General features: G+C 38.1%; 1 protein-coding gene across 1 annotated transcript; it reads left to right on the forward strand.

Moving 5' to 3' along the window:
* The first annotated feature begins 1924 nt into the window (after positions 1-1924).
* On the forward strand, positions 1925-25237 carry LOC132136092 (cytosolic phospholipase A2 zeta-like). The gene is made up of 15 exons (XM_059547219.1): positions 1925-2136; positions 3216-3333; positions 3894-3919; positions 6641-6752; positions 11433-11575; positions 11658-11859; positions 12090-12195; positions 12241-12411; positions 12631-12696; positions 12787-12840; positions 15928-16053; positions 22296-22439; positions 23763-23840; positions 23914-24068; positions 24491-25237. The coding sequence occupies exons 3-15, from the start codon at positions 3894-3896 to the stop codon at positions 24671-24673; spliced, it is 1566 nt and encodes a 521-aa protein (XP_059403202.1). The 5' UTR covers positions 1925-2136; positions 3216-3333; the 3' UTR covers positions 24674-25237.
* Positions 25238-25842: the final 605 nt, after the last annotated feature.

Raw genomic sequence — 25842 nt, forward strand, 5'->3', positions numbered from 1 at the left:
GCCTATGGGTGATTCTATAATTGCAGGTATGTTTAGGGACCATTAGGGACTACAGGTGGAAAAAATATATATGATTATAATGGGATGAAAAGCATTTTCTTGTTCTTATCAGAGAAGGATTTGGTGCACTTGTCACTTATCCCTATCAAATAAACTGCACTTATCCCCATCAAATAAACTGCAAATAATATGTTTAATTGATAAACTAAACCACTAATATCAAATAAAAACACCAGTTTATAATTCAGAGATTTAACTTAACTTAAGTGCCTTATGGTGGGGTAAGTTAAAATGCTGAAACAATTTACCCCACAGCCTTTGGCTCACTTAGCCCCATAGCTGCCATTTTGGAAAGAAAAATGCTACTGTATCTTAACAGTTCAGGCTAATATTTAGATAAATGATTTGCATGGCTTTATATGTTGCTAAATCACCTATATGTGTCAGCTATTCAGTAGTCACTTGTATTATGAGAAATATTGAAAATCTTTGTTGAATTGTGTTCTGCTGAGGAAGTGGTGTGTCCCATTTTAGGGCCACAAGAATCAAAAATCTTTAAACTTGTAAAACTGATTTGAAGATTTCTTTGTTTCTGGTCTGAGTATATAAGGGAAGACACAAAAAATTACTTTGGGGAATGTGTAGTCAGAAAAACCCAGTTTGTGAGAGTCTCTGGTCCAGAATTGTGGTAAACACATTGTGCCCACAGAGCACACTGTATAGTTGTTTGTGCTACTACATGTGCACATAGGCTAGTTAAGTTTGCTGTAAGTGTTCTTTGAGATACTTAGGTAAAAAGTTGTTGATGCTATGCAGGTTGCCTCGCAGCTACAGTGTGATTCATAATTGCATTATCCATTCTAAATTGGCTTCTAATTGTTTCGTTATGTAATTGGAATGATACAATTTTACCTGACTGATGATAAATTGTTATATTTGATTTATTTTGAGCTCTTTCAGAAATTCAAATGGAATTCGATGTTTCCCATACATTTTTGATTTATTTGTGACAATCACACTGCCACAATATCAAAACTGACCACCACAAAAAGATTTTCTAAAAGGTTTTGACTTCGCTGAATAAACATGAGCACTCCACGTTTTAAAACCAAAACCCGGTGCGGGTGTTTTTATCTCACTCTAGTTCTAAAGGAAACCGACTGTCTTCAGAAAATGTTGGATGTAAATTTTATTTCTACTTGAATGTAATTCCTGATAAAGCAGCGTTTGTGAGATCGCTGTTTTGTGTACAGTTTAACCAGGGAAAGCTCGATCTCCACCACTCCAACAGCTCCTCCTGCTAGCAGAGAAGGAACTTGCATAGATATGCCGGCACAGAGTGCAAGTCTGTGGGAAATACTGTAATTATTGCAGCATCTTTTCAAAGAAACAAGCTAATCTATCTCTACTTTAATCTAAATTACAACATCTTAAAGTCATTGGACAAGCAGTTGAGCAGTTTCTCAACTACATAACACTTCTTGAGATAAAATAATAACATAACGTGGGAAAGAAGTAGGCTATCATCTTGCAACACAATATGTTGCAAAATGCATCGCGAAACGATTGTACAACATACACAAGATACACACACGTGGCAGTTTTAACTGTTGAGCAACACCTGTTTGCAGCATTAAGAGGATGTACATTTTGAAATCTCATAGGTCATTTGCTAAAGACTGTACCTCTAAATTAAAATTAGTCAAATCAATAATTTCCTTTAGCATTCTTATAATTTTCTTATTCAGAACTTCCTGTTTCCTATTCCTATTATTATATTCCTATTATTTTCCTTTTCTAAAAATAATCCCATGATGATCCAGCCGATGTTTTGTCCAGTTTTCCTCGGCTTTGCTCTTTCTTCTTTTGTTTTTTTTAACTTTGCGGCTCCAGTACTTATCAATAGTGAATATCATCAAAATAAATTTCTACTTTACCTGGTTCATTGTTACAGTTCCCAACTAAGAATTGATCGGGGGAGGGAAATTTCATATTTATTGGATCATCTGATCCTACAACATATATTTATGTCTTTTATTTTTTAAATTAAATTGGAATGAACATCATTAATTTACAAGAGTATCATAATAAATAATTATCTCTTTCAGAGACTGAAAATCATTGATAAGCCACAAGGTAATTATAATTTATTTAAAGAATAATAATAAGAATAAAAAAATAAATAAAATGTGTCTAACTTAATATTGCTTCATATTTTTCAGTGGGTTGAAAGTTCTCTTTAAACACATTGCTTTCTTCTCATCTTTGTGCATTTTCAAAATCAAAAATGTGTAACTTTGATCATAACATCATTATATTGGTTGTCTTTCTCCTTTCAGTATTGTTTGCCATCTAGTCCTGATCACAGATTTTTGCTCCAAACCAAATTAAGCAGACCTGAGCTGCTGATCAAGTATCAATAGAAACACTGCAGAACGTTGGTGCTCCATACCCAGGACTGGACGCCAGTGTTGTGCGTCATCAATCTAGCAGTCATCCTGCTTCTCTGAACTTTCATGTTCAGAGCATATTGCAGGAGATCTCAACATTGTCTCTCAAGCTTCACTTATATGCAGAGTTTTGCTCCAACCTAGTCCAGCACACTTGAACAAGTTAATCTAGGGACTTCGGGTTTACTAACTTTACTTAAGTTTGATCAGATGTGGACCTATAAAGTCTGTGTGTGTATTATTATTTTTTTCATCTGTTAAAAATATCTTCATTTCTGTTCTGCACAAAAGGGTCTTATGGGTTTTAGTAATGTGTTTATAATTGGTCATTTTTCTGTTTTATAAACCTTTTCAAATATTTTAAGATTTATTGTTATAAAAAACTCTGTTCAGATTCATTTGATGAAAAGTTGCAGCAAAGACTTTTAAATGGTTCTATTCAAAGAAAACTGAAAAACTATCATGGTTTCCACAAAAATATCGGCCAGAAATGTTTTTTGAGCAGCAGATCAGTATACTAGAATGATTTCTGAAGATATGATATAAATATGTATTATTAATTAAAATTTAAAAATAATCATTTATTTAAAAATGTAATATTTTAATATATGAAATATACAATTATTATTAAATCAATATTCAATTATAAATATATAAACTTTATTATAAACAGTTTTCAATGGTTTTCACATTAAGCTTTTTCGCTCCACCCTTTCTTCCAGTTACAAATAAATTACATCAAATAACTTTTTTTTTTATCTCAAGTCCACGTTCATCTCCACCCTTCGTGGTGAAATCTAGAGTCTTATAAAAGAACATCTTCTGCCTGATCTGAGAGAAAGCAGCTGCTGGTGTTATATATTTACAACACAACACAAGAACGGTGAGTATATGTTTTAAAGCTTTTACAACAGCAAATTCAAACTCTTAATGTGCCTACTGTAAATATATAAAAATGTATTATCATTATTAATATGCAGTGCTTAGAACTTAATTTGGCCAACTTTAAAGGCGATTTTCTCTCTATATTTTTTTATTTATCTTTTTGTACCCACCGATTCCAGATTTTCAAATATCTCTGCCAAATATTGTCCTATCTGAACAAACATACATCAATGGAAAGCTTATTTATTTTGGATGCTAAATAGGGTGGCCATATGTGCCATTTATATATATATATTGCCTAAAACATCTAAAGTAATTGACCAGTAACATGCAGGTAGGTATTGTACATAATCGACCAATCGTGGCACGTTGCGTGTAAGAAGGTGAGAACAGTCACCCTGCTGCTAAATGACTTAATGTAGATGTAATGTAAAGGAATAAATAAATACCACTGTTAGCAACTTTATTTATTTAGTTATTTTTTTTTAAGTGGTTCAATAAGTTTCAATAAGTTCTTAAGGTAGAACTGTGTAACTTAAATGTTGGCTTGTTTTACAGATGATTGCATCCAAACTCCAGGAAAGGTCTGTAATCCTGCTCAGATTCCAGCATTATACAGTTGCCATCAAAATTATTCAACCCCCTCTACCTGCAAGACATTTTGCTGCCAATAACAAAGTTTTATAAAATCATTCAAACTAAGCATCAGTAAACTATTAGTGAAGGTTTATTAACACACACCTGAGAACATTGATGAACAAGTTGATGAAAAAAAAAAATCTTATTGGGTTTACAAATTCATGTACAAAATTAATCAACCACCAAAAGTCACATTTTGTGCAAATTTTACATTTTAAGCTCTAAGAAGCTTCTGTCTGTTCTGCTGGTGTGCCTTAGTTGGCCACCAGGGGGCTGTTTTATAAAACAAGTTTACCAAATAATGCAGGCTTATTTCAGTTAGCCTGACTTACTTTAACTTGATTTGGTTTCATAAAGCAAAATTACCATAGCTCAAGATCAGTCACTCTGGCAATTTTGCTGGTAAACTAACCTGGTCCAGGACAGGCAAACTATCAGGCTACATCATTCTGCTCCATCTAGTATCTTTGAGTGAGCTACAAGTTCAATGCACTCTTGGAAGCTTCTTGAGTTGACAGTACTGTTCTTCAGCAGTGGTCGCTATGTGTCGAGCAGTATGAGCACTTCAAGAGGCCAGTTCCCCTGCGCCTCTCAGCACTAAAGGAAAATTTCCCTAAAAGAGCTAGGCTTCACTAGAGTGATAAGTGGTGGCAAACCTCTCAGGGAACCAACCCTCGGGGGCCCACCACTCCTCCAGCACCTCCGATCAAGTTGGGCAGCCCATGGAACATGCTGGTACCTCTTCAAAGAGCATACCAGCGGTATCCACTGTGGCCCCAATTATTCTCTGAACAAAAACCATTTATTCTCTGTAGCTTTTGTGAGAGCTCTTGGCCATATGTGCTACTCAACTTTAGCACATGCATGGACTAAATTTATGCATGTCTAAGTCTGATGATACAAGGGGGTTAACCTTTTGAGCAATTTTGCATGACAACAACTTTTTTTGAGCAATGTTACTCGGGAACTTTACCATTGAGAATGAATAAAAGATTTCTATTTGGATGCTTTAGATCGGCCATGGGCCCTGTGTTTCATCTGGTTGTATGTTGGTGGCAACATTGCCCGAAGTTGCACAGCAACATTGCTCAAAAGGTTGCCTCATGTATAATCAGCCCAATAGCTCAAACTACTGTAATTCAATTATGTTAAGCCGCATTTCCACCAAAATTACCCAGAACATTTGTACCAGGAACTTTTCCCCCCCAGACCTGTTGCTTTCTGTGTTTCCACCACGATCTAAAGTACCGGGAAGATTAGGGAAATAGACTTGTCACTTAGTTCTGTGTGTGTTTCTCAATACAGTTCAGACTTTGTGCATTCGACTCGGGAGTGTGTCTGCGACGATGCAAATCCAGTAATTCTGCAAAAAGCAGCGTACTTGATAACTTTAGTCAGCTGACAATGGCTACTGCAATTTTCCTCACTGTACATTTACAATAAAACGAGGTGGGAAATCAAATACCACTGCCTCCTTTCGTTTTCAATTATGTTATGCCGCATTTCCACCAAAATTACCCGGAACATTTCATTTAAACATAATAACAGCTGCAGAAATGTAATTAGTTCAGGGATATGTGTATATATACAGCCATTACAATGAAACAAAATATTATATAAATTTGCCTTTTTTATTTTCATTTTAACATATAGTTAAATTTAATACAGTCTAAAGATAACCTGTTAGATTTACCCAAAACGAATTATATTTTATGTTTAACCACTAAAGAGACATCAAAGCCAGCGGCACACATCAGAAGGTCTAGCCGAGGTGAGGCTGCTCTCTGCGGATACATAAGCACTGAGCTCCCGCTGATCGCATGGAGCTCACCGTCTCCGAGTTCGGCGAAACACATTTTTAAATAGGCTCTGTCTGTATAAATAAACCACAGGTTTGAGTTTTAAACAACTACATTCTCGCCTGAAATACTTTTAAAATTACATTTCATGACACAATAACAGTAATATTTAAAAAATTATCCAAATAAATGGTGGTTGAACTCAACCAATGCTGCGTGAACTCAACCAATCAGGATGTTTAGTGCCCAAGTCCCGCCCCCGAAAGTTCCAAAACTTTGAAAAAGTACTACTTCGCCAGCAGGGACTTTCTGAGGGGCATTTTTTTTACCCGGAACTTTATTTAGTTCCTGGTTCCTGCGGTGGAAACACACCAAATACCAGACCAAAGTCCCTAGTTCCTGGGTAAAGTTCCTGCGGTGGAAACGTGGCATGTCATAGAATTTCCAAAGGCTTAATTGTGTTTTAATTTTGTACCATATTGTACAAATAAGCAACTTAAAAAAAGCCATTTTGAATAGGGGTTAAATAATTATTACATGGCTGTATTACCAAAAACATTCTATACCTCAAAAACATCACATTATATATATTGACATTATACCTTTTAATTTGCGGCTAGACTGTTGTAGATGCAATTTCTTTTTATAAATAAATACAAAATTCTGAATCTTTAGAAAAGCTTACATCTATAAATTATTACAGTCTCGAGGGGGTTAAATAATTTAACAATAAACACAGTTAATGTCTATTACAAACTGGATCATTCTGTGATCTTTTCATAATTAATTTCTGAGTTAATTGATTGCAAATCTAAATAAAAAATTTTTTATGAAATATCAGAATGTCTGTCTATGTCTCCACTGCAGTGTTGAGGTGAGAATTGCACGCTCTCTACATACAAAGGAGGAAGAGTTTGTATTTGAACGGAGAAAAACAGTTTTTCAAAGCCTGCAGAAACTCAAGATACACTGCAGTAAGGTAAAAAATCTCATACTTTATGTTTACTATTAGCGGTGTAATCCCAGATTACACAAAAATCATCTGGCCCACACCCTTCAGAAGTTCTGGGCCTGATCTCTGCAATGGACTTGGGCCAGTGTCTTTTGGTCAATACTGGCACGGATCTGTTTTTCCGCATCTGGACCAGAACTGGGCCAGCCCCCAATCATAATGGTGATTTGGCCCAAATGTGAGCCAGATATGGTCCAGCTCTGTTCTTGATCTGGTCCAGTACCATGCTGGATCTGGACCAGCTAATTTTTGTATCTACAGTATTTATATATATATGCCTTCACACACAAATTAGTAGAATACATATCTAGAAGTCAATTCACATTTATTTGTGTAGTGCTTTTCACAATACATATTTTAATGCAGCTTTACACAAAATGCATGTTTCTACGTTACAATTAAAAAGTAAATGAAGGGTGACTTGTGTCAGAATAAGTGTCCATAAGCCACCCCAAACAGCAACATAGTGTTGGCCCAGATCTGGCTCACATCTGACCCCCTTTTATTCTACATGACGCTCTTAGACAATTTATAGACAATAACTGAACATCACACAAAAAGCTAAATTAAAATGTATATAAAACATTACCCCAAGAAGTACAAGTATTGTAATCAAGTAATTACTATACATAATATTTAATACGATTAAAAAAAAGACAATTCTCATGAGAATGAAAATAACCTGTATTGCCACAGGGAAATTGTTATGCAACAGTTATTTCGAATGTGTGCTTGAATTGGTTTTAGATGTAATAGTTTTACGCAATGTCATTTTTCAAGGGAAATGCAAGCCCTCTGACTCGCCAGCTTCAAGTTTCTTACTTACTGCATAAGTAATGAAGAACTATTGTAGAACTAACAGGTAACTACACTAGTGTTAACTACTAAGGAAAATGTGTTAACTAAGCAGTATGTAATACCATTTTGATTGTGTTAAAGCTACAGTCGGTAACTTTTGACGCTCTAGCGGTTAATAAACAGAACTGCTTGCGTCTTGCGGAAGAACATTGTAGCCGGAGCTGAGACACCCTTCGCTGCAGACTGTAGCGCGGTGACGTCACGTACGTACGTCACGTATGTACGTCACATATGTACGTCACATATGTGTTTACCGTGCATGCGCTTGTAATTTGCATTGCGTGATGACGTTTGTTGTTTTCGGGTCGTGCGTGCATTAAAACGATGCGTATACTTAAAAGAAAACTCTAATAAAATGTTAAAGTATTAAAGAACATTAAGGTGTAAAAAAGACGGGAAAAACAACCATGTTTAACCATGTTTCATCTGAGGTAAAATTATACGGAATTAAAGTTTATTCTGTAATATCTGTGTAGTATCTTACAATATATTAACATTCTGTTGCACTTTACTTCACTGTGTATATTGTAATATTACACTTTAATGGTACCTTATATTTCTTATTGAGCTAGTCAAAATTAAAACAGATAAAGTACAGTCGTCGGCTCTAATAGTGCAGATGGTAAAACGTGTGTTGGTCACAATTTGATGCAATCGATCCGGTCCGAATCTGCCTTTTTTTCCCTACCTTTTCAAATTTCAAATCACATCAGAAAAACATTTATTTTAAATTAAAACGAAGGGAATAATCAAACAGTTTTGATGGAGGGCTTCATTGTCCTAATATGCTGGCATCCATTTAATAATTTAAATTAAATTATAAATTATAAAATTATAATTTACACTCATTATTGCATACTGTTTTATAATGTACTACAATACTGAGGTGCAAATAATTGCCACTATTTGCAATAAGCAATATAAATAGCAGAAAATCCTGCTATTTTAACATAGTATAAATAGAATCTATAGCCATTTTGTCACAGTGTCTGGGTTGTGTTCCCTGGGTTTCCACTAGGTGTCCTCAGTTCCCCCGGTGTTTATCATTTATCACTTCCTGTCTCCTTATTTGGTCACCTTCCTCCTTGTTTAGTTAATTGATTGTTCCCCACCTGTCTCCTGTTTCCCCATCATCCTTTGGTGTATTTATACCTGGTCTGTCTGAGTCTTAGTGACGGAGTCCTTGTTTAATGTTAAATGTTAATTCATGTCCGTCAATGCCTTGCCTTGCCTTGCCTTGTTTAATGTTATGTTTGGATTTACCGGTTTTGACCCTGCCTGGACTGTGTATTCTCTTTGGATTTCCCTTTATTAAAGACGTACTCGCAATTGGTTCTCTCTCCTGTGTTTTCCATAACACCGAACGTGACACATTTGTTCTAAGTGTAAACCACTGCCTTTCTTATTTTAATCTTTCTTTTGCTATGGTTCTTGTTTATCTATTTTTTAACTATACATTTGGACATTTTTCTTTTGCTTTGGCAATTCTGCATGTGAAACATTTAAGCCAGTAAAGTAGTTTTAAGTTCAGTTGACTACATACAGTATATTTTCAGTGTCTGCATCCCATTTTATGCAAGGTGCCTCCAAAAAAAAAAAAAAACTGACAGTGATCTTTTCTTTATTTATTTCAAAGAACAAAACAGAAAATATAATTGTATATACAAATATAGATTAAGACTATAGATATGACAAGAAAAAAAAATCTGAAATTCACCTCCATCACTGATAAAACAATAAGTCAAGCAGTAGCCCTCAAATTCTTTGAATGGATAAAACCCACACAGGACTCTCCTCCTGCGATTCCTCACACACAGGTGGACAGTCTTTAAATATCTCACTGCACCGGAGGCACTGGGTCAGAGAACATGACGCCCGCGAACTCAGGTTGTATTGTTCAGACAATGCACTCCAGTTCATGACACCTAATTTGCATAAAAGAACAAACAATACTAAAGCAAAATTAAATCATTTTGAAGAAAGGCAGAAGAGCCATACAAGGAAAATATTTTAAATGTATTTTTAAATATATTATAGCATGGTGTTAGAAAAAGTGTTATTTGCTTTGTCTGTAAACTACCTAAGAGATTAAATTATAACCAGCATTAACATCAACTAAATTAATAAATTTTCTCAAGTCAAAATTTAGGTTGGCTAGCTTGAGAAAGCATGGCCTGAAAGTTTGAAGTTTTTTTCAATTTGAAAATTTTACAGTTGAGGGCTATACTGTTACCGTTTACGCTGCTGGAAGGAACACGGAGCCGAAGGATAAACGAAACAAGGCTTTATTATCCAACATAGGCATTCTCCAAACATGGATCACAGAGGAAGACACAGGTAAGTAGCAAGTGAGTGGTTAGTTAGTAGACCCGACAACACTGAACTCAAAAGGACAAGGATTAAGTAGAAGGGATAATTGGGGAAACACAGGTGGATGGCATGACTAAATTAACAGGGACATGGAACACATGGGGAAATGAAGAGACACACCTGGAAACTAATCAAACCAGACACGGAAGACAGAAACTGGGTCACAGGGGCAAAAACACACAAACTGAGTCCAGATATGTAACATTACTTCCCCCTCCCGGTAGGTGCGTCCTCGCACCGTAGAAACAACAGAGGGAGGCGTGGGTGGGAACTTGGGAGGAGGTTCCGGTGGAGGACGGACTCCCAGGAGGGGGCCAGCAGACAGGGACCACGGAGGGACATGCTCGTTTCCACAGATATGGCCCAAATCTGCTTTGAGATTAATGTTCCCACCTACTGAAACCGGGCCCGGGCTGGATCTATGTTAGAGCACTGAAACAGATATGACTGTAACGTGGATTTGCCGGTTTGAAAACGGATCTGGATCTAAAAAATAAATGCCAGTTGAATTTCATTGTTTGGGCTGAGTCTGTTGTTAATTATTATTATCTTTAACCTATTGTAAAACCTGACTGTTTTTTCTTAAAATGATTAATGGCGTTATTGCTGATGAACATTCAATTAAATTTAAGTTTATTTGTATAACGCTTTTCACAATACAAATCGTTGCAAAGGAACTTTACAGAAATTTTTCTACAATATTTAGTAGTAGCTTATCAGTGGTGACCTTCAGTTTATTTGCATATGGCAGAAATGTCTGGGAAAATCAATTAAAGATGTAATCAAACAGTCGAAGAACACTATCAAAAGCAATTTTATGATGCAATCAAACTTTTAGCAAAATTTGGTAGTTCTGTTTGTTTCAGGGTTGGCATCATCTGAGGTCTCTAAGAGGGCATCATCTCTTGAGAGGTGTTCTGGACACAGACTGGAGCTTGTGTAAATCCTAGTTACCATAGGATGTCAATCCCATGGCAAGAAAGAGAAGCAAATAGAGACATAATTAGCATAGCTGCTGTTCCAACCAAGTAAAATTAATTAGTTTAACCCAAGCTAAAGAATAATAATGTACTTTTGATCAGAAAAAAAATAAGATGCATTATTTGAATGCTTGGTGAAAGAGATGTGTTTTTAATCTAGATTTAAACAGAGAGAGTGTGTCTGAACCCCGAACATTATCAGGAAGGCTATTCCAGAGTTTGGGAGCCAAATGTGAAAAAGCTCTACCTCCTTTAGTGACCTTAGGGAGCGTGATTAATTTTAGCATGGTAGAAGACTAGTTAGGTACGCAGGAGCTAAACCATTTTGGGCCTTATAGGTAAGTAATAATATTATGTAACTGATACGGAATTTAATAGGTAGCCAGTGCAGAGACTGTAAACATCAAGTGTTTCCCAAGTGAAACTGTGTGCATTTCAGGATGCGGTGCCAAACATTGCATTACTGGGTTCTGGAGGAGGACAAAGAGCCATGGTGGGTTTGCTGGGATCCCTGGTTCAGCTTGATAAAGCGGGTCTTCTGGACTGCATTTTTTATCTGAGCGGAGTCTCTGGGTCCACCTGGTACAAACCCTGAGAAACCACAAACACAGAGATTGAATTGGGTTGAATGTTAAAACTGAGGGCAGTATGTTCTTCTCTCAAGGTGCATGGCCTCCTTATACCAAGAACCAGACTGGTCCACCAAACTAGAAACTGTGAAGGACAAAATCATCAGGAGACTCAGCGGTCCAGGAGTCAGCTGGGAAGACAAATTTGACAAACTAAAGAAATATTACTATGGGAAAGACCACTTCAGCTTGACTGACGTCTGGGCAGTGATGGCCATCACAACATATGTGAAAGAGGTCTGTAATTATTCATAACTATTCACCATCCGCTGCTATAGCAAACATACTGTACATGCAACAAGGTCCAAAGCCTGGAACCAGATTGAAAATCTGAGATTTAAAGGCTAGTCTGAATTGAACTGAATTTAAGCAAAATTGGTGATTCATTTGTATTCATTCTCTTTACAAAATCTCACTCTTATGGACTCCATTCTGTAAGTTTCTCAAAGATGTTTCTTTTTCTTCAGATTGACAAATGCAAACTGTCAGATCAGTGGGACCAGCACAAAGAAGACCCGTTTCCCATCTACACAGTGATCGACAAGCAATCCAAACAGTGCAAGGACGAGGAAGGTCTGTGTCTGAAAGAATTAAAGTGAGTTATTGTGCTCGTGTCAGCTGTTATATGGTGGTGTTTTCTGTCTGCAGACCCCTGGTTTGAGATCAGTCCACTTGAAGCAGGTTATTCTCTCAGTGGGGCATTTGTGAAAACCTCCAGCTTCGGCAGCCAGTTTGACAGTGGCACAAAGACAAAACCTCAGGATGAAATGGACATGCTGTACCTGCAAGGTAACAAACTTTGTTACTGGACAGTTAGAAATGCTAAAAAATGTATAAATTTAACAGAACAGTGATATTTACAGAGTGATTTTAAGAAAAAAAATATTCGGAATAATTTAAGGGTTCAAATGACATGCAATAGATTGTTATATTGCATATTCTGTTTTAAAATCATGTTTCTAATTTATTTATTGTAAACACTTTTATACATTAATGTATTTCCTGCAGCTCTGTGTGGCAGCGCTTTAGCTGATGAAGATGAAATTAAGAAATTCCTCTGGCAAAAAATAAACGGTGAAGCTGCATTTGAAGATTCACTTCTGCCGAAAGTATTCAGTCATTTCATTTCATGTGAAACCTGATTATATATTACTTTTTCCCCAGATTTCTTTAAAAAATTATCTTCTAAATGGCCGAGAAACAAGGAAACAAGGAAAGGTAAAGTATTTCTGCATTTATTTATGGATAAGTTTTATCTTTAGATTCTACGTACTGTTCGTGCTTCCCGCTGCCAAATGAAATGTCAAACTCTATTAAGCTGAAAAAAATAAAAGATGAGCTATAAAGATGATAATTTTTAATCTGGTATTTAATACTGTTAATAATCAGAGCTGGGTAGTAACTGATTACATGTAATCTGGATTATGTAATCAGATTCCTAAAACTAAGTACTTGTAAATTGATTATATCACATTTTAAAATATGACTTTGTTGTCATCTGAACCTCTTTCACCCTAATATATTTACTTTAAGTACCTGAGATTTTAAAATGAATATTTTCATAATAAATTATCACATTTGCATGTTCACGGTTCTCTGATGTTGGTTATGGTCACATGACATGCAGGTAAACAAATCAAATATTAAATTTTCTTTGTAAGTTATTTTTAATTATTTTTTTTGATTTTAAAATGATTTATTTAATGTAACATTTTTATGATCTAATTATTAGCTTTTCATTAAACTCATAAGCACCCTGTAGTTCCTTCACAAACCCCGGTTTGGGAAAGTTTTACATAATGTAATGTTTAACCCTTTAAGCAATGAGGACATTTTTGCCTCACTGATGTTTATGTTTCATTTTTCGGAGTGCCATACACAAAAAATAATGATACATAATTCCAAGACCGTAGCAAGGAGGAAGGTAGGTATCGTTTCATAGAAACCATTCTATATTTTTAGGGGGACAACCTCTTTGCATTTGAATATTCTCATGTTGAGAAAAAATGTTCCCCAACATGTGTGCTGTATGTGAATTAAATTTTGTGGTGATATCATGAAGTTACAGCATTTGGAACCAATGTAGCCTTTCTCTTAGCCCTTGACAGTTGACAGAAATTCTAGTTTTGAATTTGAAATAATGCCTGACTCATGTTTAGTCAAAGCCCCAAACGATTATACTTGTTCTACTCGATGGGACATTTCAAATGACATATGACACATGACTATCTGAGCTGTATAATGTTTCCGACATATTAATAGAATACATGCCAAAAAATAAAAGTAAATTATGACAACATATTTTTCTATTTATCCGCAAATAACTCTACTTAGGAGTTCATTAAAGTGACAGTACAATGCACTGTAAAGGTCAGACTCCAAGCTTTCAAATGACACCTATTTTGTGTTGATCAAGGCATTCATTTTGAAAAATATGATTACTGATTATTTCTTCGGTAGGGAGCGCCTGCTGGTGGTACACTCCAGTTTAGAGGAACTAGGCATCACTGGTTAGGAGCTGGTTAAAATGGTTGGATGCATCTGAAAGCTACATTTCTATGCTTTAAAATGATACCTGAATATTTAAAAAATAAAATAAAATAAAATAAATAACACTTTAGGTTTTACATTATGCTTGCTAAATGTTCAATGCACCTTTTTTGTTGTTGATCAAGTTAGTGGTTTGAAAAATGTTTAGTAATATTTTTGCAAGTCCAACCTGCCTGCCCACAGTACACTCTGGTTTAGAGGGACTGCTCAGTGCATGTTAAGAGTTGAGAGAGAAATAATTACATTAATTAAAAATGAATGTATTTCTATAAGCCTTCTAAGCTTTAAAATGATAGCTATTTTGTGTTATACCCTTTAGGGGTTGCTTAGTAATCTGATTATTATTATTATTTTATGTGGGAGGTGTCCCGCCAGCAGCGTTAAAGGGTAAATTCACTTTATGTTGTTAATAACAATGAATGGAATGTATTTTTTTACGTTTGTATTTTTATGTCAATATGGTACGCTAATATTCTATTTAAATCAATGTCATTGGTCAAAAGATCACAAGTAATCTAAAAGTATTCTGATTATATTACCTAAAGTGTGTATTGCAATGAATTACGTTACTCACTACAATTTGTGTCAAATTAATTTTGTGCTAAAATTAATCCGCCCAGCTCTGTTAATAATCCATAATTTATTCCAATTCACTTGCTATATGTTACATTCAGTGATTTTCTGTTTCCTTATTTGGTCATCTTCCTTTTCTTGTTTTGTTAATTGATTAATCCCCACCTGTCTCCATTTCCCTGATTACCTCCCTTGTGCTTAAATACCCTGTCTGTTTAGTTCTTCCTCGTCCGTGATTATTGTTGTAATGTTGTATCCTGAGTTAAGTTTATGTATTATGTTGGATGTGCCCTTATTCTCCCTCGATCATTAAAAGTACCTTTTGGTATATCGTCTTCCTCGGGCACCTTCCTTACACACCAGCTAACCCGTAACAATATAAACATATACTCTAGTAACACTTCACAATTTAGTTCCATTTTCAAATGAAAAATACTTGTAAATCTTTTATTAATTGTAAACCACGTTAATTTAACCAATTACTAATACATTATTAAAATCAAAAGATGTATCTGTTATAGGGGTGACCCTGAATAGTTGATGAATCGATGCATTGATTCGAGGAGTCTGATTCGACTACCAATCTAACAGTCGAATATTTTCACAGGGTGTTATTGATTATGCCATTTTGACTATATGGGGGAGCTCAAATGTCTGATTTCACATAGAACTACTGGTTTTCTCCCAATAAGATAACATACAGCCAATTATGATAAAGCTGTAAGAATCTGAAAAGAAAGAAGCTTCACAATTTAGTTTCATTTTCAAATGAAAAATACTTCTAAATCTTTTATCAATCTTAGCCCATGTTAATTTAACCAATTACTAATACATTATTAAAATCAAAAGTTGTATCTGTTAATACTATTTAATGGACCTGAGCTAACAATGAACTGTTGTATTTTTACTAACATTATTAACTTAATAAATACTTTAACAAATGTATTGCTCATGCATCTTATTGTAAAGTGTTACCGAATAGATTATGAGAATGTCATCAAATTCATTTTAGCTTCAAATCAAAGCATCTTAAATGGCTTAAGCACAATGTGTGTATGTTTGCTTGTGGGAAACTTCTGATATCTAACATGATAGCATGATGATTTTGGGGGTGTAAAGCACTTACATTCAAGACATTCAGCAGTGTGTTCATGTTTGTTCATTGTGTGTTTTCTTCAAAAGATCCTAAAGCTCCATCTGCAGAAAAGGGTTTCCAGGTTCTCATGGATCTTGCTAACATGAATCTCGATGTTTTGAATGGCAAAGATCCTTCAGATCTTGATCAATCCATCAGAACAATGCTGAACGGTAAGTGTGTGTTAAAATTCATATTAAGGAGACTAGTTATTTTTTAGTTCATTTTAGAGTCCGGTTATCACACTTACTGCAGTGAATATATCCGTCTGTTATTTCCTAATAATGGTAATTGTCCAGAAAAAAATATGGGTCTATTGAACATTGAGAGGATAATTTGATGCCATTTAAATCAAACTGTGAGAGACAGATGTACAAACTGTTCAGTGGTTCATAATGTCCTAGATCACCCAGATCATTTTGACAGTTGAAAGGCAGAATGAAAGAAAATAAGGCAGAACATACCTGTGATGAGTGGGGCGGGGCCGAGGGCCGTGGGAACAGGTTCCCGCCTCCTTCTTCCCGATGATTATGGAGTTTTAATTCATTACATTTGGTGCCGAAAACCCGGGAGAAGGAAGGACGCGCTGCTGAAGATCCCTCGCCGCTATGGTGAATCCGCAGTGCCATCGAGCAGGCGTGTGTGAGGGAGCGGAGGAGTCGGCGCCGTTCGCCAGAGGGCCGGAGCCTGCTGCCATCCGCCGGAACGGGGAGGAGCAGGGAACGGGGGACTCCTGCCGGCTGCCCAAAAACCGGAGGAGCCATCGCCGTCCACCGGGCGGCGGAGGAGTGTCGTGCTGTCCGCCGAGGGCCGTCCAGTGCCACCGCCAGGCACCGCGGAGGAGATCACCCAGCTGGTGGAGGGCCGAGCAGCATTGCGTCTGGGAACCAGAATTTTTTTTTTTTTTCTCCCCTCTCTCGTCTCTGTGGCTCCTCCTTCCATCTCCTTTTCTCTCGCCTCGTCTGTCCTACCCCCAGGTTCCCGCAGGTCACAATGAGCAGTCCCCCCGGAGGGGGGGGGGGGGGTAGAGCGCAGTCTTGTGGGTACCCCCCGGCCTGCGAGGGGCGATGGGGGTATGTGACGAGTGGGGCGGGGCCGAGGGCCGTGGTAACAGGAGCGAGGCCGGTGGAGTGATTGGAGATGAGCGACACCTGCTCAACCCACCGGTCTCGAGTCCCACGGAGGAGATGGAAAGATATAAAATTGGAGCGACGACAGTGAAGGACGAGAGAGGACCAGGCCTGGGTTTTAGTTTGTGTTTGCTTTTTATTTGTGCGCGACAGTCGTCCGCGAGGGGCTATTGCGCTGTTTTGTGTTTATTTTGATTATTAAAGTTTCTGTTTGATTGTCCGCCGGTTCCCGTCTCCTTCTTCCCGATGATTATGGAGTTTTAATTTACATTTAATCATTTTAGCAGACGCTTTTATCCAAAGCGACTTACAAATGAGAACAATAAAAGCAGTCAGGTCAACAAGAGAGCAACAACAGTATACAATTGCCATGACAAGTCTCAGTTAGTCTAGTATAGAATGTGTAGGTAGGTTTTTTTTTTTAATTAAAAGACAAGAAAAGGAAAAGTGCTAGTGTTAGTTGGTTAAGTGCAGGCAAAAAAGATGAGTCTTTAGCTGTTTCTTGAAAATGAGTAAAGACTCAGCTGTACGAATTGAGATTGGGAGGTCATTCCACCAGCTGGGCACAGTCCAGGAAAAGGTCCGTGAGAGTGATTTTGAACTAATTTGGGATGGTACCACAAGGCGTCGATCACTTGCAGAGCACAAACTTCTGGAGGGCACATAAGATTTAACCAATGAGTTTAGGTAAGTTGGTGCCGTGCCAGTGGTCGTCTTGTAGGCTAGCATCAGTACCTTGAATTTGATGCGAGCAGCTACTGGTAGCCAGTGTAACCTGATGAGGAGAGGAGTAACATGAGCTTTTTTTGGCTCATTGAAGACAACCCTCGCTGCTGCATTCTGGATCAATTGCAGAGGCTTGACAGTACATGCAGGAAGGCCCGTCAGGAGAGCATTACAATAGTCCAGTCTGGAGAGAACAAGAGGTTGGACAAGAAGTTGGGTTGCTTGCTCTGACAGGAAGGGTCTAATCTTCCTAATGTTGTATAAGGCAAACCTGCAGTACCGGGTAGTTGTAGCAATGTGGTCTGTGAAGCTTAACTGATGATCCATCACAACTGCTAGGTTTCTAGCTGTCCTCGAAGGAGTAATGGTTGATGAGCCCAGCTGTATAGAGAAGTTGTGATGAAGCAATGGGTTAGCTGGAATCACCAGGAGTTCTGTCTTCGTTAGGTTAAGCTGAAGGTCATGGTCATTCATCCAGCTAGAGATGTCACTCAGACAGGCTGAAATGCGAGCAGCTACCGTCGGGTCATCTGGTTGGAATGAGAGGTAGAGTTGGGTGTCATCAGCGTAGCAGTGATAAGAAAAGCCATGCTTCTGAATGACAGATCCTAATGATGTCATGTAGATTGAGAAGAGAAGTGGTCCAAGTACTGAGCCTTGAGGAACCCCAGTAGCAAGGTGGTGTGACTTTGAAACATCACCCCTCCAAGACACACTGAAGGATCTGTCAGAGAGGTTGGACTTAACCCACAGGAGTGCTGTTCCAGAGATGCCCATCTTTCTGAGGGTGGACAGGAGAATCTGGTGATTAACAGTGTCAAAAGCAGCAGAAAGGTCCAGTAAGATGAGTACCGAGGATTTTGAAGCTGCTCTTGCTAGTCGCAGGGCTTCAGTAACCGAGAGCAGAGCAGTCTCAGTTGAGTGGCCACTTTTGAAGCCAGATTGGTTGCTGTCCAGGAGGTTGTTCTGTACAAGGAACATAGAAAACTGGTTGAACACAGCTCGCTCAAGTGTCTTTGCAATGAATGGAAGAAGGGATACCGGTCTGTAGTTTTCAAGAAGCGCTGGATTTAGAGATGGTTTCTTGAGCAGTGGGCTTACCCGAGCCTGCTTGAATGCTGAGGGAAATGTTCCAGACTGAAGAGAGGAGTTGATAACGTGAGTAAGCGAAGGTATGACTGAAGAAGAGATCGCTTGAAGGAGGTGAGTGGGGATCGGATCAAGTGGACAAGTAGTAGGATGATTGGACAGGAGAAGTTTGGAGACGTCCATCTCTGAGAGTGGGGAGAAGGAGGAGAAATAGTGTGCGTCGGTCATTGTGAAGTTGTCCTCAGTCTGCGGTGTGGAGAATTGGCCGCTGATGGATCTTGTTTTATTTGTGAAGAAAACTGCAAAGTCGTCCGCTGTAAGAGTCGATGGAGGAGGTGGTGGCGGCGGATAAAGAAGAGAAGAGAAAGTCTTGAAGAGTGTCCGAGCATCACAACAGCTGTTAATTTTGTTGTGGTAGTAGGATGTTTTAGCCGTGAAGACATTTGCAGAGAAGGAAGAGAGGAGAGACTGATACACACTGAGGTCTGTAGAGTTTCTTGATTTCTGCCATTTCCTCTCTGCAGCCCTGAGTTTAGAGCGATGTTCACGGAGAACCTCAGACAGCCAGGGGTCAGATGGGGCAGTGCGTGCTGGTCTAGACATCAGTGGGCAAAACATCTTGTCCAAGTAAGATGTTAAAGTGGAGCAAAGAGTGTCCGTAGCGCTGTTCGTGTCCAGAGCAGAGAACTGAGAGAGTGCAGGAAGCGAGGATGAAACCACAGAAGATAGGCGAGATGGAGAGAGTGAGCGTAGGTTCCGTCGAAAGGTGACCTGCGTTGGAGTGTGAGGCACTTCAGGAGTAAGTGCTAGGTTAGCAGTAATGAGGAAATGGTCTGAGGTGTGCAGTGGAGCAACTGAAGAATTGTCCACAGAGCAACAGCGCGTGTAGATGAGGTCCAGTTGGTTGCCTGATTTGTGAGTCGCTGTAGTAGACACTAGCTTGAGATCAAATGAGGTGAGCAGAGTTTTGAAGTCAGCAGCCTGGGTTTTATCTAGGTGGATGTTGAAGTCACCAAGCAGTAACAGAGGAGTACCATCTTCAGGAAAGTTTGATAGCAGCACATCCAACTCCTCCAAGAAGTTTCCCAATTGACCTGGGGGACGATAAATGACCACAAAGTGGATTTTAACAGGGTGGGTTACAGTAATGGCATGTGATTCAAATGAACCAGCACCTGTAGGTGATGGCTGAAGATCAAATTTCCATTCTTTTGATATAAGGAGACCTGTCCCTCCACCCCTCCCAGTGGTACGAGGAGTGTGGGAACAAGTGAAATTAGTGGAGAGGGCTGCAGGGGTGGCAGTATCTTCAGGTTTGATCCAAGTCTCTGTCAGTGCCATGAGGTTGAGACCGGAATGAGTAGCAAGAGAAGAAATGAAGTCTGCTTTGTTAACTTCAGACTGGCAGTTCCAGAGACCAACTGGAATAGAGAGTGTAGTAGTAGAGGTCAGAGGGACAGGCCGTAGGTTTGTCAGACAGGCCTTCCTGCGACGTACAGAGCGTGCTCTCCGAGTGTTAGTAGTGATAGTAGAGATCTGAAAGCACATAGTGACTAAAAGTGTAAGAGATATTTGAGAACAAGGTATACAAAAAGTAAAGAAAGAGGTGAAAAGCAATACTCAAGTGCCCTGTCGGTGTCCTTGCTCTGTGGAGTCGCGCAGGTAGAGTCGATTGTCTTTACACTCGTCGGTCTTCACACGAGGAGGGCTCACACGAGGGCTGCCGCGACCGCTGCCGCGGTGAAACTTAGCGCTTTTGTATTAGCCTGATTACCTGTGATTGAAGTCAGCTGGCCACGCCTCACTATTTAGTAGATCGAAACCAGGCAGTCCCGCGATAGGCAAACGCAAAACCAAGCGCCACTTTCACCACGTATTAACCAGGGTAAGACACACACAATTTAAACCAAAAACTTTCCTAGCAATGACGATCACACACTAGTCTGATGAGAAAACAAGGCAAAACACTCACAAGCTGCTGTCCTTCTCTATAGCTCGACTGTTTCTTCTGACAAGTGCTTTCTAAACAGCTAATTAAGTACTTTCACTGGCTTTGGCCACGCCTCACTATTTAGCAGATCGAAACCAGGCAGTCCCGCGATAGGCAAACGCAAAACCAAGCGCCACTTTCACCACGTATTAACCAGGGTAAGACACACACAATTTAAACCAAAAACTTTCCTAGCAATGGCGATCACACACTAGTCTGATGAGAAAACAAGGCAAAACACTCACAAGCTGCTGTCCTTCTCTGTAGCTCGACTGTTTCTTCTGACAAGTGCTTTCTAAACAGCTAATTAAGTACTTTCACTGGCTTTGGCCACACCTCACTATTTAGCAGATCGAAACCAGGCAGTCCCGCGATAGGCAAATGCAAAACCAAGCGCCACTTTCACCACGTATTAACCAGGGTAAGACACACACAATTTAAACCAAAAACATTCCTAGCAATGACGATCACACACTAGTCTGATGAGAAAACAAGGCAAAACACTCACAAGCTGCTGTCCTTCTCTGTAGCTCGACTGTTTCTTCTGTAATTCATTACATTTGGTGCCGAAAACCCGAGAGAAGGAGGGACGCGCTGCTGAAGTGTGCCGCCATGGAAGCTTGAGGCGGTGGGCTGGAGTGAGTGACCGGGGACGGCGAGCTCGCTGCCGGCCGCCCATGATGTGGAGGGGCGGCTGCCGTCCGTGAGGGAGCGGAGGAGTCGGCGCCGTTCACCAGGGGGCCGGAGCCTGCTGCCATCCGCCGGAATGGGGTGGAGCAGGGAACAGGGGACTCCTGCTGGCTGCCCAAAACCGGAGGAGCCGTCGTCGTCCACCGGGCGGTGGAGGAGTGTCGTGCCGTCCGCCGAGGGCAGTCCAGTGCCACCGCCAGGCACCGCGGAGGAGATCACCCAGCTGGTGGAGGGCCGAGCAGCAGTGCGTCTGAGAACCGGAATTTTTTTTTTCTCTCTCTCTCCCCTCTTTCGTCTCTGTCGCTCCTCCTTCCATCTCCTTTTCTCTCGCCTCGTCTGTCTTACCCCCAGGTTACCGCAGTTCACCGTGAGCGGTGCTTTTTATTTGTGCGCGACAGTCATCCGCGAGGGTCTATTGCGCTGTTTTGTGTTTATTTTGATTATTAAAGTTTCTGTTTGATTGTCCGCCGGTTCCCGCCTCCTTCTTCCCGATGATTATGGAGTTTTAATTCTTTACAATACCATTTAAAATAAAAAGGCAGTATTTCACATCTACCTATATTTAAAATGTTTCAAGCTGTCATGGCTTTAAAGAAAAGAATATAACCAGTAAAAAATAAAATTCAACCTAATTGACAAAACTGCAAAACTGTGTAAGATAAACACCAGTGCAAAAACATCAGTTTTTCTTTTTCTCCCAAAAAACTTATTAACACAAGATACACAAACTGAAATCATACTTTGCCAAATAACAAGAACTCGATAATGTACATGTTTCTCTCTTTTACAGAGCTCAGTGGAGGCAAACATCAGCTCATTTTTCCTATAGAAAAACTGAATCTTGAAGATAAAAAAGCTGCAGAATGCTATATGAATGAACACACTGAAGATGTGTGTAAGAATTTGAGTCACTGTTTCAGTTTGTGGCCTTTCGGTAAGTTGACATCTTTACAATTTATTTGATTTGTATAATGTATTTCATTTCTGATTCTCTAATAAGATTAATGTGTAAATAGAGAAGCATTAACTCTAAGATTTTCAAAACAGATTGATGCCACAAAAGATCATTTTCTTTAGACAACCTGTTATGTAGGTGCTTTAAAGCATAAAGCTGTAGAAAACTACCCTTACCAAAAAGTCGTAGACTTCAAGTTTGAATGCAGTGCATGTCAATTTGGATAAAAGCATCTCATAAATGTAAATTTTATTAAGTAAAGTATATTTTTAAGTATACTTAATGTAGCAAGTATACTTTTAAGTGTACTGTTTCAATACTCCTTGGGACTAAATTGGCCCACTTTCTAGTATATAAAAGTATACTTTTAAGTATACTTTAAGTATAACAGTAGCAAACTTAACAGTACACAACTAGTTTACCGCTATGTTTGTAGTTTGTACTGCAATTATACTAAAAGTGAACTAATAGATATATTGATAGTTTACTAATTAAATACTTTGTACACTTTGAAGTATAGACTCAGTAAACTACTAGTTTAGTAGTTTTATACTGAAAGTATACTTATAAGTTTTCTTTAAGTAAACTTTACATCGTACAGTACTTTAGGTATACTACTATGTCCCCTGTTTAGGTTTTAATTTGTATATAGTTTGTTATATGATTATCTGAACATAAAAAACATCCAAAGAAAGAACAGAGTATCTGCTTGTAAACAAAAACATTTTAACACTTAAATGTGGAGAAATTTAATAAAAAATAAAAAAATTAAATTTTGAACAAAAAGCTGAAAAAAAATATGAATTGGATTCAGAATGATAATCAAAACCTACATGGAGTTTATCAACAACCCAAAGCTTGACTGTAATTATTACCTCTTTACATTTTATTCCATAATGTTACAGTTTTGATGCTGTTTCATGTCAGAAGATAATGTTAGATTACATGTGTTAGTGTGTATTGTTTCTTTTTCTTCACTTGTTTTTTTGGAAATTCTATACAGAGGATGTGTACTCGCCCCCTTTACTGTATAACAATGAAAACACGAATTATAGGAGCACAATTATAGCTCAAATATATTTAGACTTTTTGTAAGTATAAGTCAAGTATACTTAAATGTCATTTTAAGTATATTTCTGAGGAGTACATAAACCCCATTTCTGTGAAGGTCATAAAAAGTAAACTAAAAGCATCCTTTCCTATTTTTATTCTAAAGAAGTATACAAATAGTACACTTGAATAAATTAATTTTTTGTAAGGACAGTGAAACATCAAGAGAACCATTATGCAATTGTTTTACAGATCTTTTGACAAGCATTCAGAAATGCATGGCTCGGTGGATCTGGGGCAGGAAATATGGCTTTCTACAAAACATCAGTGGTGAGAACAGACCTGTTTTTAAATTTGTAATTCAATGTGAAAAATACACTCATTTCATGCTGTGATCCAACAGATGAAACCTTGCCTTCTACTCTTCTGGAAAGTGAGATAAGAGATTATGAAGACACCGGACTGCTGCTGAACTCACCCTACTTCTCAGTGCTGAGAAAAGAAAGAAACATTGATCTCATCATTTCCCTGGATTTCAGTGAAGGCGATCCTTTTATGGTATTATATATAAATATATAACACATTAACATATAACATATAACACATAAATGATCATTTATTCTCCCTTACGCCGCTTCAAACCTGTATGACTTTCTTTCTTCAGTAGAATACAACAGGAATAATTGTGCTGCTTTTTCCTCATGACATTCATCGTGACTACCAGAGGTCACACTAACCTTACAAAACATTGACAGATAATTACAAGTACTGTGTAGAATTTTATTAATAAGAAAAAAAAAGAAAAGAAAGAAAACCAGTAAAACAAGTGTATATGATTTCATTTTTAAAAATATTTATCAATAATACCTGGAGAGAGCATTTCCATTAATCTCAGATTTATGATTTCAGTGAATATGAACTTCAATATCAACTCAAATGTTTGTTAAATGAAGTGATACTGTCAAACCTTACCACTGCAGACAGTGAGAGAAGCTGCTGAGATTTGCAAGAAACGAAACATCCCTTTCCCTGAAGTCAACATTCCCAGTGAAGACCTGAAGAACCCAAAGGACTTCTATGTGTTCAAAGGCACAAACGCTCCAACCGTGATTCACATGCCTCTGTTTAATGTGGTCAACTGTGGAGGCAAGTTCAGACTTTGAAAAAATCTATAAAAAAATCAATTATGCTCTCATTTAAATGTTTTACTCTTTCCTCAGTTGACATTGAGATGTGGAGGAACAAATATATCACCTTACAAGGTCCTTACAGCACTGAGATGATCACTGATCTTATGGAGGTCGCTGGAAAAAACATCTCAAACAACAGAGAGAAACTGCTGGAGCAGATAGGTGCAGCTGTTGGGCAGAAAGGACACAACTAATGAGTTGAATAATAAGTCCTTACTGATTGTTTTAATGTGTGTGTGTGTGTGTGTGTAAGTAAAACCCATACCCTTTGTCACTTTATGTTGACACATCTTTTAAATAAAATTAAATAAATGAAAATTTCTTACAACATCAAGTAGAAAAACACAACAAAATAATTGTCTGTTTATTAAAACAAAGTACATTTCTTATTCACTTGGTGCTTTTCAATCATGTTTACATTTATTCCAAACTAATAACTATAAGAAATGACATATTCCATTCATATTTGTCATTTAGCTGTTCTTTTCAGTAGTCAAATTATTTGTGGATTATCAGTCATTAAAACTTAGTAAACATTATAAGTGTCATGTAATTTTATTTCACCAAACTGATTTCTCCCTAAAAGCTAAAGTGATTTCAAGTAATTTCAAGCCTGAATGTGACGTGACACGTCTAATTGAGCTGTTGACTTACGTTTTAACTAGGCTTCTCATTAACACCGTATATTCCAGGATGCGGTGCATGGAAATAAGAGGCGGGGTTTATCTTCATTCACAGCCCTTTTCTCTTTGATATGTTAAAACACATTTCTGCAAGTTTGAGTCTGTTCCTTAATGCTTGATATTCACTAAGCAAGAAATAGACAATCATTGATAAGCAACTGTGTGTGCTTCTGTAATGAATTACACTAAGTAGACATCGAAAACGCCTCTTTTACCGCCGCACGTACTGCGGCGGCGGCGGTATAAAGTGCATTTGCAGCTTTTGACCGCTGAGAGGCGCTTTAACCACAAGTTATCAAACAAGCGCATCAAAGCACATTTTCACAAATAGACGTCAGTTTTGCCTCGCTGATGTGTTACATTTGACTGCTTCAGTCACGGAAAATGAAAGAAAAACACTATAGTTTAAATATTTAATATTTAATATTCACAGATGAAAGTTTGGTATTTATGAAGTTA

Source organism: Carassius carassius, chromosome 4 (assembly GCF_963082965.1).
Source record: "Carassius carassius chromosome 4, fCarCar2.1, whole genome shotgun sequence".
NCBI lineage: Eukaryota > Metazoa > Chordata > Actinopteri > Cypriniformes > Cyprinidae > Carassius > Carassius carassius.